Source organism: Vitis riparia, chromosome 18 (assembly GCF_004353265.1).
Source record: "Vitis riparia cultivar Riparia Gloire de Montpellier isolate 1030 chromosome 18, EGFV_Vit.rip_1.0, whole genome shotgun sequence".
Taxonomy (NCBI): domain Eukaryota; kingdom Viridiplantae; phylum Streptophyta; class Magnoliopsida; order Vitales; family Vitaceae; genus Vitis; species Vitis riparia.
This window is the reverse complement of record NC_048448.1, coordinates 491,347-506,669: the sequence shown is the minus strand read 5'-3', so window position 1 is coordinate 506,669 and position 15,323 is coordinate 491,347. Positions and strand designations below refer to the sequence as shown.

Below are 15,323 nucleotides of genomic sequence, written 5' to 3'. Positions count from 1 at the left end.
TTTTTCCTTTCAATCTTACTGTTTTCTTAATTTGGTTTAATAGTTTGAGCATCATCACGATTGTTTATATGATAATAAAATGGACGCGCAGGGAATTGACACACAAGCGGTTTCAACTTACCTCTTTGATGGGGATAATAATTTATATACTGTGCGCATGAGTTTTTTTTTTTATTTTTGAATATATTTGTCTAAAGTTCTAGACAACGATCATGTGGATCGACTAAGTAAGCACGTGCGACTCAGGGGACGTTTGGAGGTGACCCCTGTGGGAGTGTCCCCACCACTATCGGACGTCTGTCCTATAAAGTTGCCCCACGACTCTGAAATGTTTCTTCATCCCTTAGAGCCAAGATTGTTGGGACCTCGGAATATTTTCGTTGAATTTCCCGTTTTCACCCCGCCGGAATATTTATGGATGTTCGCCGTCGGCCTCCTAGGCCACCGCGTGTGACGGCGGATGCCACTCTTGAAAGTGAGCGGCACCACCGGCTGAAGCCGACGGGGGCCGTGGACGGGCCACCTTCTCCTCCGACTCCAAAAGCCTCGGATGCACTGCCTCTTCCTCTCTACCTCACCAACGGCATTTTCTTCACCCTCTTTTTCTCTGTCGCGTACTACCTCCTCCACCGGTGGCGCGACAAGATCCGAACGCACACTCCGCTCCACGTCGTTACTCTCTCCGAAATCGCCGCTATTGTTTCTCTGATCGCATCCTTCATCTATCTCCTGGGTTTCTTCGGCATCGATTTTGTACAATCTTTCATTTCGCGTGCTTCTCACGACGCCTGGGACGTGGACGACGATGCTCCTAATCATTTCATCATCGATGAAGATCGCCGCCGCGGGCCGTGCCCTGCCTCCATAGAATGTCCCGTGCCTCCGATCACCGCCATTGCATCTCCGTCGAAAATGGTAGATCCGGCGCCGGTTAAATTGCCCGAAGAGGACGAGGAAATCGTTAAATTAGTAGTTTCCGGGACGATTCCGTCGTACTCGCTCGAATCGAAGCTCGGAGACTGTAAGCGCGCGGCGTCGATTCGCCGTGAGGCGCTGCAGAGACTGACAGGCAAGTCGCTTCTGGAACTGCCGTTTGAAGGATTTGATTACCAAGCAATTTTAGGGCAGTGCTGTGAGATGCCAGTCGGATACGTGCAAATTCCCGTGGGGATCGCCGGACCGTTGTTACTTGACGGGTTAGAGTATTCGGTGCCGATGGCGACGACGGAAGGGTGTTTGGTAGCCAGTACCAACAGAGGTTGTAAGGCGATCTATGTGTCTGGTGGAGCAACGAGCATGGTGTTGAGAGATGGGATGACGAGAGCCCCAGTGGTGAGGTTCGCGACAGCAAAGAGGGCTGCAGAATTGAAGTTTTTCTTGGAGAATCCGGAAAATTTCGAGACTTTGTCAGTCATTTTTAACAGGTCAGTTAGTTTTATTTATTTATTTTTAAATGTTTTACGCTCTCCTACCTTTTTTTTTTTTTCATGTGGGTGCGATCTTATATTTACTAGATGTTGAATGTTGCCTTCGATTTCTGTAAATACAATCAAATGGGTGTTATTACGTTTGATGTTGAAATCAGCTGATGTTGATGGTTGATTCAGCATCTGTAGCTCTGTTAAGTATTGGGTCAATATACTTTCTTTTATTCTTTTGATTGATGGGAAGGCGGAGGAAATATCTCCGTCCCAAGTACTTACGTCAAACGAGAAGAAATGAAATAACAAAAACTTCCTTGGACGTCTTTTTGTTTTCGGGAAACAAGAAAAGAGGTGGAAAGCCCTCCTTTAAACTAAGGCTACAATTTTATTAGGTCCAGTTGTGTGGAGATTTTCTCTTTTCAATCTATGATAACTCAAACACTGATAATCCTGAAGTTGATTTAGCAGCCAGAAAGTGTCCTAGTTTTAACTGTGCTCATTTTACAATGATATTCCATTTTCTTGATTTCAGATCGAGTAGATTTGCAAGGCTGCAAAGTATTCAATGTGCTATGGCTGGGAAGAATCTTTACATAAGATTTAGCTGCAGCACTGGTGATGCAATGGGCATGAACATGGTTTCGAAAGGGGTTCAAAATGTCCTGGATTTCCTTCAAAATGACTTCCCAGACATGGATGTTATTGGCATCTCTGGTGAGCCCATTGTATTTTAGCACTCATCTTAATTAATAGTAGTTGATAAGTATTTAATGGTCTTCATCTCGTAGGTGGTACCTCTTGATTTCAGGTGACATGTAGAGAAGTGTTTCTTTCTCACTGTTCCATCCCTTGCGGAGAAATCTCATTTATCCATGCTAATTTTCTCTCTTCAGTTACGTGCACAGTCATTCGCATCATCTTTTTTAATAACATGTCAAAAAATTTTGTACTTAATTTTCACATGGATTAGATAATTATAAACGTTTAACTTATACTATATAAGGTAGAATATGCTGTATATTTGACTATGGTTGGAGAACCATGTTAGAAGGTGTTTAATCCCTTTCTACCATGGTTTCAAATTGGATTATAAGTGTACTTATTCTGCATCAGCTTCTATGATTTTTAAGTGGGATGTTAAGAGTTGATATTTCAAATTTGTGGCAAGAGACACTAAGGGGCCTCTGCACAATTGGATCTGGTTTGAACAGATAGCCAGCAGGGATGATACATAATGCTTGTTTGTGCACAAAGGTAGAGAATGCATGTGTGTGTTGAGAAGTTGAGAGATGGTGGGTATTGGGAGGTAAGAGTTAGAGATTGAGGGGTGTTGGTTCTATTGGTGGCCGTTTAACCAATTGATTTTCATTGGTGACAAGGATTGTCTGCTTATATAAAAGATGTAAATTTAGGTCTGATCTAAAATTCTAAGGCTATTTCATTTGGTTGCTGTTTTAGTTCATGTCTGGATGCGAGTCATTTTCTGTTGGCCCTTTCAATGTGTGGACCAATTTATTTTTATCCTTAGTGGAATATGATTTTGGCCTGGACTGCTTTATTTTTATTATTAGTAGAACAGCATTTATGTTCTTGACATTGTTATACTGTCTACTAGTTCTGTTTGATGCCTCTATTGATTTGTCGTACATGTCTGCCTATGCGCCAGGAAATTTTTGTTCAGACAAGAAACCAGCTGCTGTAAACTGGATTGAAGGGCGTGGTAAGTCCGTGGTTTGTGAGGCAGTCATCAAGGAGGATGTGGTAAGGAAGGTGTTGAAAACAAACATAGCAGCCCTGGTAGAGCTTAACATGCTCAAGAACCTTGCTGGTTCTGCGGTTGCTGGTGCTCTGGGTGGATTTAATGCCCATGCTGGCAACATTGTGTCTGCAATATTTATAGCCACTGGCCAGGATCCGGCCCAAAATGTTGAGAGTTGCCACTGCATTACAATGATGGAAGCTGTTAATGATGGGAAGGATCTTCACATCTCTGTGACCATGCCTTCTGTCGAGGTAATTGAAAATTTCATATTACATTAATGCAGATCATTTTAATTTGTACTGAAAAAAGTCAAGTGAATTGGATTGTTTTGTAATCGACAGTACTGATTTCTTTCAATTTCAGTATTTCAGATTGGATTTTCTTTTATTTAATTAAACCCTCCATATTTTAAACAAAAACTGGACCTTTCTTTTTATGCAATTGAAAATTGAAACAGCTGAACCTTTTTTTCTCTCTTTTTTTGTAAATAAAATTTGAAATACTTGATATCTTGAGAATTGGAAGAAATTAAAGTATCTGTTATTTTAAATACTTGGAACTATAGTTTTCAAACTCAAGAGCTTGTTTGATTTTTGTTTTGTGCAGGTGGGAACAGTTGGAGGTGGGACTCAACTTCCATCTCAATCTGCTTGTCTAAACCTACTGGGCGTAAAGGGTGCAAGCAAAGAGTCACCAGGATCAAACTCAAAGCTGTTGGCCACCATCATAGCCGGTTCAGTTTTGGCCGGGGAGCTCTCCTTAATGTCTGCCATTGCAGCCGGACAGCTTGTCAAGAGCCACATGAAATACAATAGATCCAGCAAAGACGTGTCCAAAGTTGCCTCTTAGAAAGAAAGCCCCAGCGGAAGACTTGAAATTTATGGAAATAGAAGCTAAGTCCATGTGAAATTGCTTTCTGTCATAGCTGTAAAGCACGCAATTATGAAAGCTGAGAAGGTAGACGCGTAACATCAATTATTGTTCTTAATTCTGGTCCACCCTCTCTCTCTCTCTCTCTCTGTATTTTGTAGCATCCTTTGCAATTTGTGAGCTTAGAGGCCCCCTTCAAATATCTGGTCTGTATCTTGTCCTAATTGTGAATTTTTAGCTTCTGCCTTCTCCCATTATTTTTTTTCTTTCCTCTAGCTGTCTCTGTTATTTGTTTGTATTATGGGGAGAGACGAACTTCTGAAATTGTTTGGGACTGTCTGGTGTTCTCTGTGGTGTGTTTTAATTTTTAATTTTTAATTTTAGTTTTTTCTACAGTGGAATGAAAGTTGGGGAAAACTCACCTTTTAGTTTGTGGCATGTAACAATCAGTTTAATTGCCTGTGCTTGTATGAATAAAAAATTATTGGGAAATATCATTATGTACTTTGAAGAAAGCACTGCATATATGATATGATTTGATTTTTAATTAAATTTATGTTCTTCGAAATAAATAAGAAATGAGTATTAGGTGGTATTTGTTTTTTTGGCTTTTTGTTGAAAGCAATTTGTTTTCAGAATTTAGGTTATTTGTTTTTTTATTTTTTTATGATTTATTATAAATTTTTTACTAAATATAAAAAATTAAAATATGTAGCTTTTTCTAAATAAAAAAAAATAACATATTGATTTTTCTTTATTTTTTAATACTTAATAGAAATAAAATACTATAAAAACAAACAACTTAATATTTAACATTATTAAGCATTAATGTTATGTTTGGTTTTCAAAAAATTTGAGGGAATATGTAAGGGAAATAAAATACAAATGAAAAGTAGAAAGAAATAAAAAGTAAAAGAAAATAAAAAATAAATTAAAAGTAGTAGTGTTTATTTTTTCACTTAATTTTAAATAGAACCTTAATACTTAATAGTGTTAAATATTAGGTTGTTTGTTTTTGTAGTATTTTATTTTTATTAAGTATTAAAAAGTAAAAAAAATCAATGTGTTATTTTTTCTATTTAGAAAAAACTACATATTTTGACTTTTCTTATTTAGTAAAAAGTTTATAATAAGTCATAAAAAAGTAGAAAAACAAACAACCTAAATTTTAAAACTAAATTGTTTTCAGCAAAAAGCCAAAAAATAAACACCATCAATAAATTATTTTTTTTATTACTTCAATCTCATTTTATTTATTTTAATTTAAATAATTTAAAAATACATAAATTTTTAATTAATTTTAATTATATTTGATTTTCTTTTATATTTTTTATAGGACAACCAAATGTGAAAAAATCATTTTTCTTTACATTTTTCTTTTTTCCTTAGTATTTTCTGGGAACCAAATATAACCTAAGATTCTTAGAATTAAGTAAAAAAACAAACATCATCTTAAAATCAGATTCAAAAACTATTTCTAAAAACATTGACAAACAATCCTAAATGTTGATGGCCTTGAGGCTTGAGCTTATCATATTTAAAAGGGATGGCTGATTTTCCAAATTGCTTCAATGTATTTTAACCTCCACGTGAATTCTGGGAAGTGAGATGAGAAGGAGATAATAAAAAAAAACAAAGGCTCTGTTTGGAATGTGTAAAGCATTCCACAAGGAAATAAAAAATGTAAAGGAATCCCAAATCTCTTGTTTTTTAACCATTAAAATATAGAGGAGTAATGATAATTATTTAAAAATTTATATATTTTAGAAATTTCTAATCAAGCACGTGACAAAAAGTTTATTAAGCTACAAAATTTATATTTTCATATTCTACCATTTTCTTTAAGTTTTATTTTTTTATCAGACTTTCCAGAATCCAAACGGGATCTTAATATTGTAATTTATAATAAAAGACACTGGTAAAGAGGCAGTTGGGCGTTTCAATGGTGGGCGTAAGAGGCCCAATTCTATAGATCCAACCCAACCCTAACTGTTGAAAGCCCAAGCCAAACCAGAATCATGGCCGATACAAGACACGTGTGGCTAATGGACCTGCCACTGTATTCACTTCAAAACCACGAAACGCCATCACTCCGTCGTCTGCCCTCGGCGGTGACCTCCACTGTACTCTTTTTAATTTTCCATTCTTTTTATCTTTTTTTTCTGATGTGTTTTTTTTATTATACTCTTCCATTTCACGGGGATTTTTGAATTGTTGAATTTCGAAACAGTTGGAATTAGAAATCAAAACCCTAGCTGTCCTTGGAAGAGGATTTCTGCAAAGCAATGGCGAGCAGTTGGAGAAGAAGTTTGGGAAACATGAGGTCGTTCATTGGGAACTGCATGGGAGGTCTTAGAGGAGGAAGCAACCTGGCTTCTTGGGTTGTGGCCGGAACCCTAGCCTACTTTCTCTGGGTCAAGCCCTCCCAAGAACTCAGGAGAGAGCAGGAGGTCCCTTGTTTATCTCATTTTGATACAATTCTGCAATTCATTGGCTTCAAATTTCTGAGCTTTTCTTTTGCAAATTTTCTTTGTCTTGCAGGAAAGGGCAGCTTTGGCTGCAGCTTCAGATCCTTACCGTTATGTTGAGAAACGAAAACCCATCCCTGATCCTCAGGTAATTTACAGTGTCCAAATTCATATTTTCTGCTCATTATTCTTTTTATTTTGATTTAATTGTGATTCTTATATTGCAATTTGGGTCAATTGTTTTCAGGAAACTGGTTTAATATATGGAAACAAGAACAGAACTAATAAGTCTCAGGATTGAAACTTTTGAGTGTTTTCTTTTTTTGATGTAGTAAGAGTTGGTTTATTTTTCAACATGTTCTTATGAGATAGGAGAAATTTGTATTTGAATAAATTTCAACAAGAAATAGAGAATGTAACTAGCACACCATATTTGGTTGATGCCGGAGAAGACCCTCTTTTGATAACGTCTATCTGTCAATCTGCCCAATTGAATAAGGAATAAAAGTATAGTTTTTTTTTTTTTTTTCATGCGCCCGTCGTTTAAGATGGAATTTTATGCACTATTTTCCTATGGTCCTCAAGTGTGGGAAGTTTTCTGCTAGTATGGCAGTCCTCTGCCACATGTTGTCTTTGGAGGCAGAAAGTCTCTGTTAATTGACCTCATATTTACATTCCTTGTATGGTATCATGCATACTCTTAATTAGTGTAATTCCTCAATTAATTAAGATATGGGGAATCACTAATGTTTCTAGTGTGTGACCACAACGAAGGTTATTTTACTATTTCATTTTCTTTGAAATTTTGGTTAAATGGTCATGGTTGGCATTCTTTCTGTAAAGATTCATGCACCTGCTTTATATTATTATTATTATTATCATCTAAAAGTACAGGCAATGCATTAACCCATGATTTCTAATGTTAAGCAATATTTTTTGTGTGCCGGTTGGCCCAATTCGTATTCTTCTGTTGCATTTTGTTGCAAGGATTGGGAGCTTTCAGAATTCTGATTGTATTTATTTACAAGGGTTCTGGTTAGAGCTTAAGTTCATACTGTATCCTCTGTGTTTGAAACGTGTTGTCAGAGGCCCTTATCACATCTTAGCAATAAGTCTGGAGCCATGGACTTGAGCCTTAGAAATGATCAAGGCAGTTCTTTAGTGGCAGAAACAGAGTAGATTAGTCTAGGTTATGATATTTGTCTATTTGAGGCTCTAACTCAAAGGAACTATATTGGAGTTTTGGTGTTCCTTTTTTCTGTAGATGTTAGCCTTACCACTTTCCTTTAAAAGCCTTCATATAGAAGAGATGCAAAGATAATCATTGATTGTATAAGGGAAGATTCTTGGAAGAGTAAAAACATTTTTTAGGACTCTAGGTATCCATTCCCTTTCCTTGTTAAAATTGCTGTAGTGAACTTTTCCCAACAATGATTTTAGTGATGAACAGACAGAGGGGTGTGGTATCTGTTAATAAAAGTAACCTACATGGGACATCCCTCTTTTTTCCCTTTAAAACCATAGTTCCCTGAAATTATTATAAACCTCATGGTGGTATAATTTCTCGAAAGAACAAAAAGACCAAGAGATTAAAGAAAATGCAAGCTCCTGATTTGCTTTCCACTATGGTTCATCTCAATTCATCATCATCTTCAGCACAATTAGAATTCAAATAACTTAAATTAATCCTAAGCTCCTTGGACGGTTAAAAATCAATCTTTTGTGGAAGCTAATCAAACAATAACTTATGAGCTCATTTAGGGTGTGGCATCAAACCGTCTTAAGATCTAGGAAGGTGGTTTTCCAAAAAGAGGTCATTTTTTCTTCTTAGGGTTTGACAAGAGCCCAAATCTAGAAGTAAAGGAATGGACACTCTTAATAATTCTCAACTTTAAAAAATAATAAAGAACAAAAAAAAAAAAAAAAGAAGCCCATGCAGGATCATGCATAACTTGAGCCCTTGTAGCAATTAATTTTGGCTAGTAGACCAAACAATAACCACTAGCTAAACTCCTTGTGGGTCTCATTTTACAAAAGTTTCACCAAAATAAATCTTAGGTTGATGAATATGTCGTTTCTTGCATCTCTTGTATTTTGTTATTCTTTTTATAAGCAAAAATGAATATATTAGCAGTGCTTAAGTGAATGGCATATCAATGTACACATGATGTATACAATAGGTACCAATGGGTGAGCACAGAGAAGAGAGGAAAAAAAACAATCCTCTTTCCTTACTTGGAGCTGAGTCAATCAACAAAGTGTATCATGATTAATGAATCATCAACTATGTACACTCTGACTCAATAAAAAAAAGTACTTGTGAAGGCAGATTTGATTGTTTAATGCGAGTGTTAAACGTTTTCGAAAGACCTCATATTTCTTTCTTTGCATAAAGTTCAAAACATGTATAAAAGGGGCAATGCTCCAAGCTTTTTTCTGTTTGTCTCCTACAAAAGATTTATGCCAACCGGGAAGGTTTTCTCTTACTTTAGAGTGCAACACCTAAACCACAGCAAATAGAGAAAAAATTAGCTGCAATAGAATACTTGCTTTAGAGCAATGAAGGAGCATGCGATGGATTTGTTCTTCTTCACCTTAGCACTTAAAGCATCTATTTGGCATTATTCATTCCCTCCTTTTGAGTGGACCAATTGTTAAAATCTGTCCTCACGTAGCTTTTTAAGCAAAGAAACCCACCTTCATAGGAGCCTAGGGATTCTGAACCATACTTGCGGGAAAAGACTCCCTTCTACCCTGGGTTAGGGAGGAGTAGAAAGTTTAACAAGGAACTTCAACTCATTTTATCTGCTTCTATCCTTTTGATTGAGCTAGTTTAATCTCTTTAAGAAGGCTATCACAGCTTCAAGTTCTCAATCTTGAGGCTATCTTGAGGAATGGGAACTCCACCAACCCTTTTTTGCTAGGTGCTCCCACATCTTTTTTTTTTTTGATCAATAAGAATAAGATTGTATTGTAAAGAGGCGCTAAAGAAGCGACCCACCAAATTACAGTATAAAGGGACATACCCCCTTACAAAAGGGCCCAAACATCAAAGGACAAGGCAAAACAAAAAAACCTCTCCCTTAACGCATACACACCCAGTCTATAAAATCTATTAAGGTCAAAGGACCATCTTTTATCCACAATTTGGTTTCCGACCACAAAAAGTACACAAAAGATACTTTCAGCCTTTGAATGGACAACCCACAATCCTCAAATGCAATTGAATTTCTAGCCTTCCAAATAACCCAAAACAAGCATAACGGTCCCAATTGCCACGCCACCTTCCTTTTCTTTCCCACAAAAGAACCCCTCCACCCTAAAAGGGTTTCCTTGACCGAACGGGGGAAAACCCACGAAACACCAAAAAAGGAAAGGCCATAGAGAATAATGCTGGGAAAGACTCTTTCAAAGAAAGGTCTTATTAGGATTAAAGAAAACAAGGGAAAACAGGGGATTTAGGATTGAAGAAAACAGAGGACTTCTTGAATTTGTTGCTGAATAAAATATTGAACTCTTATTCACTGCTGAAACTGAATACAAGAGAAGCTTTAAATAGAAGCTTATAATAGGCTATGAAACTACCTTCTTAACTTCTAGATTTGTTCTAACAAACAACCAACTCAAACTAACAACTAAGCCAACTATTTAGAAGTTAACCATTGGCCTTAACAGCCCCCCTCAAACTCAAAGTAGCTAAGTCTTCTACTTTGAGTTTGTTTCTTAACAAAGGAAACTTAGAGCTGGAAATGGGCTTTGTCAAAACATCTGCGGTTTGATCTATTGAAGGAACATGTTGAATCAGCACCTTCTTCTATAGAACTTTCTCTCTGACAAAGTATAGATCTAATTCAACATGCTTTGTCCTAGCATGCAATATAGGATTTGCTGCAAGCTGTACTGTACTCAAATTATCGCACCGGATTATAGGTATTTTAGTTGTAGCTACCCTTAACTCCTCAAGTAAAGAAGTTAACCAAGTTAATTCTGCCACAATGTTTGCAAGACTTCTATATTTAGCTTCTGTAGATGAACGAGAAATAGTATGTTGCTTCTTAGAGTACCATGACACCAAGTTTTCATCAAGAAATATGCGATAACCTGATGTAGACCTCCTATCATCTAGATATGTGGCCCAATCAGCATCACAAAATCCCACCAAGTTCAGCTGAGATGATCTTCTAAGATGTAGGCCATAATCCAAAGTTCCACTCAAGTATCTTAGTATCCTCTTGATTGACTTCCAGTAAGATTCAAGTGGATTTTGCATGAATTGACACATCCTATTGACACAATAGGAGATCTCTGGTCTAGTAATGGTTACATATTGCAAGGCTCCAACTATGCTTCTATACAGTTGTCAATTCTCTACAAGATCACTTCCATAAGCAGATAATTTGAGTCCACTAGTCATTGGTGTACCGCTACTCTTGGCAAACTTCATCTTAGCTTTACAAAGTAAATCCTTGATGTACTTAGTTTTAGAGAGATGAAGTCCTTCAGTTGTATGCCTTACTTGAATGCCTAGAAAATAGTTTACTTCACCAAGATCCTTTAAGGTAAAGCTCTTATTCAATTGATTGATGATAGTTTGAACTCTTTCATTGTTGCATCCAGTAACTAATATGTCATCAACATAGACTAGGACAAATATAGTATGAGTAGTAGTAATCCGAATAAACCATGATTGATCAGATCTAGCTGTGATGAATCCAAAGGCAATGAGAGCATTACATAGTTTCTCAAACCAAGCTCTAGCTTTAATCCATATAAGGATTTGTGTAATTTGCATACCAAATGAGGTTGCTTAGGATCCACAAATCTAGGAGGTTGTTCCATGAATACCTCTTCCTATAAGTCTCCATTTAAAAATGCATTGTTAATATCTAATTGCCTAACAACCTAGTTCTTTGCTAAGGCAATAGTGGACACCACTCTAATAGTTGTTGGCTTAACTACAGGGCTAAAAGTTTCATTGAAGTCGAAGCCAGCCACTTGATGAAAGTCTTTAGCTACTAACCTAGCTTATACTTGTTAATTGTCCCATCAGAATGTTCTTTGACCTTGAACACACACTTGCATCCAATTGCTTTTCTTCCATTTGGTAGAGACACTAAGGACCATGTTCTGTTTCTCATAAGTGCTGAGAATGCATCTGTCATAGCCGCTTTCCATTGTTCTTGTTGCAAAGCATCAATGACTGAGCTAGGTTCTAGTGTTGCAGCATAAACCTTTGGCCTGAAAATCCCATTTTTTGACTTGGTTACCATACTGTGAGAGTTTCCACTAACTTGGACATGTGCTGGAATAGAAAAACCTACCAAAATCTGTTCAGCAGTAGCAATAAGTTCAGTTGTCTTTTCCAGAGTAGCAATAGGTTCAGTTGTCTTTTCCAAAGAAGTTGACAAATTGCAACCATTGTCAACTGGTAACATGGAAGAGATAAAGACTTTGCTGACCAATATGTGTTTCAGAATGTGTTTGGGATCAATTAAGGAGATGACCATCAGAAAAGGGAAGAAAATGAGGAAGTAATGGTGAAAAACCAGAAATTGATGAGACATTTGATGCTTGTGAGGCTAAAGATGTTTGTAATGAATTTGAAGAAGAGAATGGGAAGGAGTGTTCATAAAAAATAACATCCCTAGAGATAAAAATCTTGCCATTTTTGTCTAAGCACTTATAGCCTTCATGATTCAAGCTGTAACCAAGAAAAGTACATTGAGTTGATTTAAAATTGAGTTTATGCCTGTTGTAAGGTCTAGTATTTGGATAACATGCACATCCAAACACTCTGTATAGAGTAGTTCGGAGAGGAGTGAAGAAAGGCTTCCAAAGGAGTTTTCCAATGTGAAACTGAAGTAGGCAGCCTGTTGTATAGGAAAACAGCAGCTCTAAAGGCCATTTTCTACTATATGATGATGTTTTCTCTCCGCAACCCCATTTTGTTCATGAGTATGAGGGCAAGAATATCTATAAGTTATACCATGAGACATTAAGAGATTAGTAAAAGCTCTATATCCTTTTCCCCAATTAGTTTGAATAGCCTTTATTTTATAACCAAAGCTGCAACTCAACTTGTGTCTTAAAATTTGAGAAAGTTTGAAGAGCATTTGACTTATGCCTTTGCAAAAAGATCCAAGTGAAATGAGAGAATGGATCTATAAAGCTGATGTAATATCTATAACCACTGGATGACTACATTGGAGAGGGTCCCCATAAGTCATAGTGAACCAATTGTAAAGGTTTTGTGTAGGTTGTATCAGACAATCTAAATGGAAACTTATGAATTTTACCAAAGGCAACAAGCTGAACAAAAGAATGAGAATTTGAATTAGGAAGAGGTATTTTGCAATTTGTGAGTACAACTTTTACAACTTTCTTAGAAGGATGGCCTAATGTATTATGCCACAAATTATACAATGAACAAGAATGAGAGAGAACAGGTACATGTAAGGCAAGACAGATGGTGCTGGAACTGGGACCTTTGAGGAAGACAACAGAGGCGGCAACTATTTGTTGAGATCAATTTGAGTGTGGTCAAAGACATACAATCCATTTTTAAGCTTTCCTTCCAGTAGCATAGTTTTGGAAGAGTCTGATCTTTCACAAAATAGGAATGTGAGTGAAATTCAAAGATAACATCATTATCATTGGCGAACTTCGAAACACTAAGTAAATTTTTTGTTATAGTTGGGACATGTAAGAGTTGCTTAAGAGAAATAATTTTAGAAGTATAAGGAGAGGAAAAGACAGATTGACCAACATGCTTAATGGATAAACCCATAACATTTCCAATATGAACTTGATCTGATCCATAATATTCAGCCTTAGTCATCAGGTTTGTAGCATCAGAAGTAACATGGTTAGAGGCTCCTAAATCAGGATACCAATCACTGACAACTTTTGGTGTGGCAAACATGGCTGTCATTTGGCCTCCTGCAACTTGGAATTGGCTTTGAACAGAAGACAGTTGATTGTGGAACTGAGATGGTCCTATGAAACTTAGATCAAAATGATTATAACAGTTCATCACCACATGCCCAATCTTTCCACAAAGTTGACATTGTGGTTTGTTTTGAGACCAAAAACCTCTCCCACCAAATTGACCATTAAATTGGCCTCCACAACCTCTTTCTCAATTGGTTAAGCCAAAACCTCCTCTAGCATTGTTCTGAAAATTTCCCCTTTTACCAGGAAAAAACTGACCACCAAAGGTGTTTGGACCGCCAAAGTTGGAATTGGAATTTTGTGCAAAACCATTTGTATACCTTTTTGTGCTTTGCTGGGAGTTTTGACCTGTAACAACAATATTTTGTCCCAAACACAAAATTCTGTAATTTGTGCCCTCGAATTGCTGCAAGAACTTGCTTTTGCCAAAGCAAGAAGTTGTTGTTATCCAATCTAACAGAAACAGAGTGACTAAAAGAAACAGGGATGAACCTTGAAGCAGATGATGAGGCACCACCCATGGTGGAAATTGAAGAGCTCTCCATTGCTGGCACTTCAATGCTTTGATACCATATTAGGATTAAAGAAAACAAGGGAAAACAGGGGATATAGGATTGAAGAAAACAGAGGACTTCTTGAGTTTGTTGCTGAAGAAAATATTGAACTCTTATTCACTGCTGAAACTGAATACAAGAGAAGCTTTAAATAGAAGCTTATAACAGACTATGAAACTACCTTCTTAACTTCTAGATTTGTTCTAACAAACTAAATCTCAAACTAACAACTAAGCCAACTACTTACAAGTTAACCATTGGCCTTAACAGGTCTCCACACCATCTATTTTTCCAAAATTTAACCCTTCCCCATTGCCAACTATGAAGCAAGGTCTGCTTTTAAACCTCTTCCATTTATTTCTAATTGTCTCCAACAACCCCACTCCATGACCATCCCTCACACCCCTAGAACATCATCCAGCCTCCCATTGTATCTTTTGTACACCTATAGTGTGTGGGTTTCTGTCATTTCTCCCAGACTTAGTATAACTTCATCTAGGGGTGATGGAATTGTGGCGCTGTTCACAGGAATTTGGGCAACTTTGCTAAAGTTCCAATTTAGTAATGCATGTGCCACTGAACTGTGACTTCTTTCTCATGAAGCTTTTGATAACTGTGCCTTCATGGAGACAGTCTAATAATCAATATTCTCTTCTAACTTGTCCTTAAAGAAATTGTGAATTAACTGAGGTTGTGATAGAAGCTATAGCCTTAGAAGAAGGAACTCATTTTTTCTCTGGGATTTTAGATCTTCTAAAACAACAAATCATCATCTCTCATATCATATCTTATCAAATTTCACTACTTTTATGTTTGTGAATTGTGAGTGATACACACTGTTGGGATTCTTGACCTTGAAGGCCTGTAGTTTAAGCAACCTCTCATCTTCCTGGGTCTAGGTCCATTATTTATCTCCTCATTGGAAATTTCTTTTCAAGGAGCAGGCTGAATTTTAGGCGCGTATCATCTAGCAAACAAGTTTCATGTTCTTCCATTCTATCCACTGGTTTCAGAAAATCATCATTTAATTATTGCTTCGCTCAGGTGGGGACGCAGTAAAGACTTGCTGTTGGGGCTTTTTATAGGGAAATTTGCCACTTTATTTGATAAAAGCAGAGAACTCTTGGGGCTGTTTATACCTGGCACTGTTGATAGCGGCACCAATCTTGGACATTAATCCCATGAGTCCATGACTGGTGCTGTTATTACCCATGAATCATGGCGCATCTAACAAGTGGACTGGGGCCTGGGCAGGTAATACAAGCAATTGTGCTCTTACCTACTTAATATTGAA

The 15,323-nt window shown here is 36.9% G+C and overlaps 2 protein-coding genes across 3 annotated transcripts; both read left to right on the top strand.

Annotated features, from left to right (window-relative positions):
• The first annotated feature begins 414 nt into the window (after positions 1-414).
• LOC117906950 (3-hydroxy-3-methylglutaryl-coenzyme A reductase 1) lies at positions 415-4,548 on the top strand. Its single transcript, XM_034820246.1, has 4 exons — positions 415-1,424; positions 1,957-2,138; positions 3,091-3,437; positions 3,793-4,548. Exons 1-4 carry the CDS (start codon positions 415-417, stop codon positions 4,033-4,035), a joined length of 1,782 nt encoding a protein of 593 aa, XP_034676137.1. The 3' UTR covers positions 4,036-4,548.
• Positions 4,549-6,074: 1,526 nt separating this feature from the next.
• LOC117906062 lies at positions 6,075-7,052 on the top strand. Of its 2 annotated transcripts, none has more exons than XM_034819006.1 (4): positions 6,075-6,179; positions 6,287-6,506; positions 6,598-6,672; positions 6,772-7,052. In XM_034819006.1, exons 2-4 carry the CDS (start codon positions 6,342-6,344, stop codon positions 6,823-6,825), a joined length of 294 nt encoding a protein of 97 aa, XP_034674897.1. In that variant the 5' UTR covers positions 6,075-6,179; positions 6,287-6,341; the 3' UTR covers positions 6,826-7,052. The 2 variants fall into 2 exon arrangements, with proteins under 2 accessions (XP_034674897.1, XP_034674898.1); XM_034819007.1 differs by having other exon boundaries at positions 6,149-6,167.
• Positions 7,053-15,323: the final 8,271 nt, after the last annotated feature.

What these genes read in the sequence shown, in the direction of transcription:
- LOC117906950 (XM_034820246.1), top strand. Translation starts at nt 415, where the DNA reads ATGGATGTTCGCCGTCGGCCTCCTAGGCCACCGCGTGTGACGGCGGAT. An exon ending in TTGTCAGTCATTTTTAACAG is followed by an intron (nt 1,425 to 1,956) that starts GTCAGTTAGTTT and finishes TCTTGATTTCAG; the next exon opens with ATCGAGTAGATTTGCAAGGC. An exon ending in GGATGTTATTGGCATCTCTG is followed by an intron (nt 2,139 to 3,090) that starts GTGAGCCCATTG and finishes CCTATGCGCCAG; the next exon opens with GAAATTTTTGTTCAGACAAG.
- LOC117906062 (XM_034819006.1), top strand. Translation starts at nt 6,342, where the DNA reads ATGGCGAGCAGTTGGAGAAGAAGTTTGGGAAACATGAGGTCGTTCATT. An exon ending in AACTCAGGAGAGAGCAGGAG is followed by an intron (nt 6,507 to 6,597) that starts GTCCCTTGTTTA and finishes TTTGTCTTGCAG; the next exon opens with GAAAGGGCAGCTTTGGCTGC. An exon ending in AACCCATCCCTGATCCTCAG is followed by an intron (nt 6,673 to 6,771) that starts GTAATTTACAGT and finishes AATTGTTTTCAG; the next exon opens with GAAACTGGTTTAATATATGG.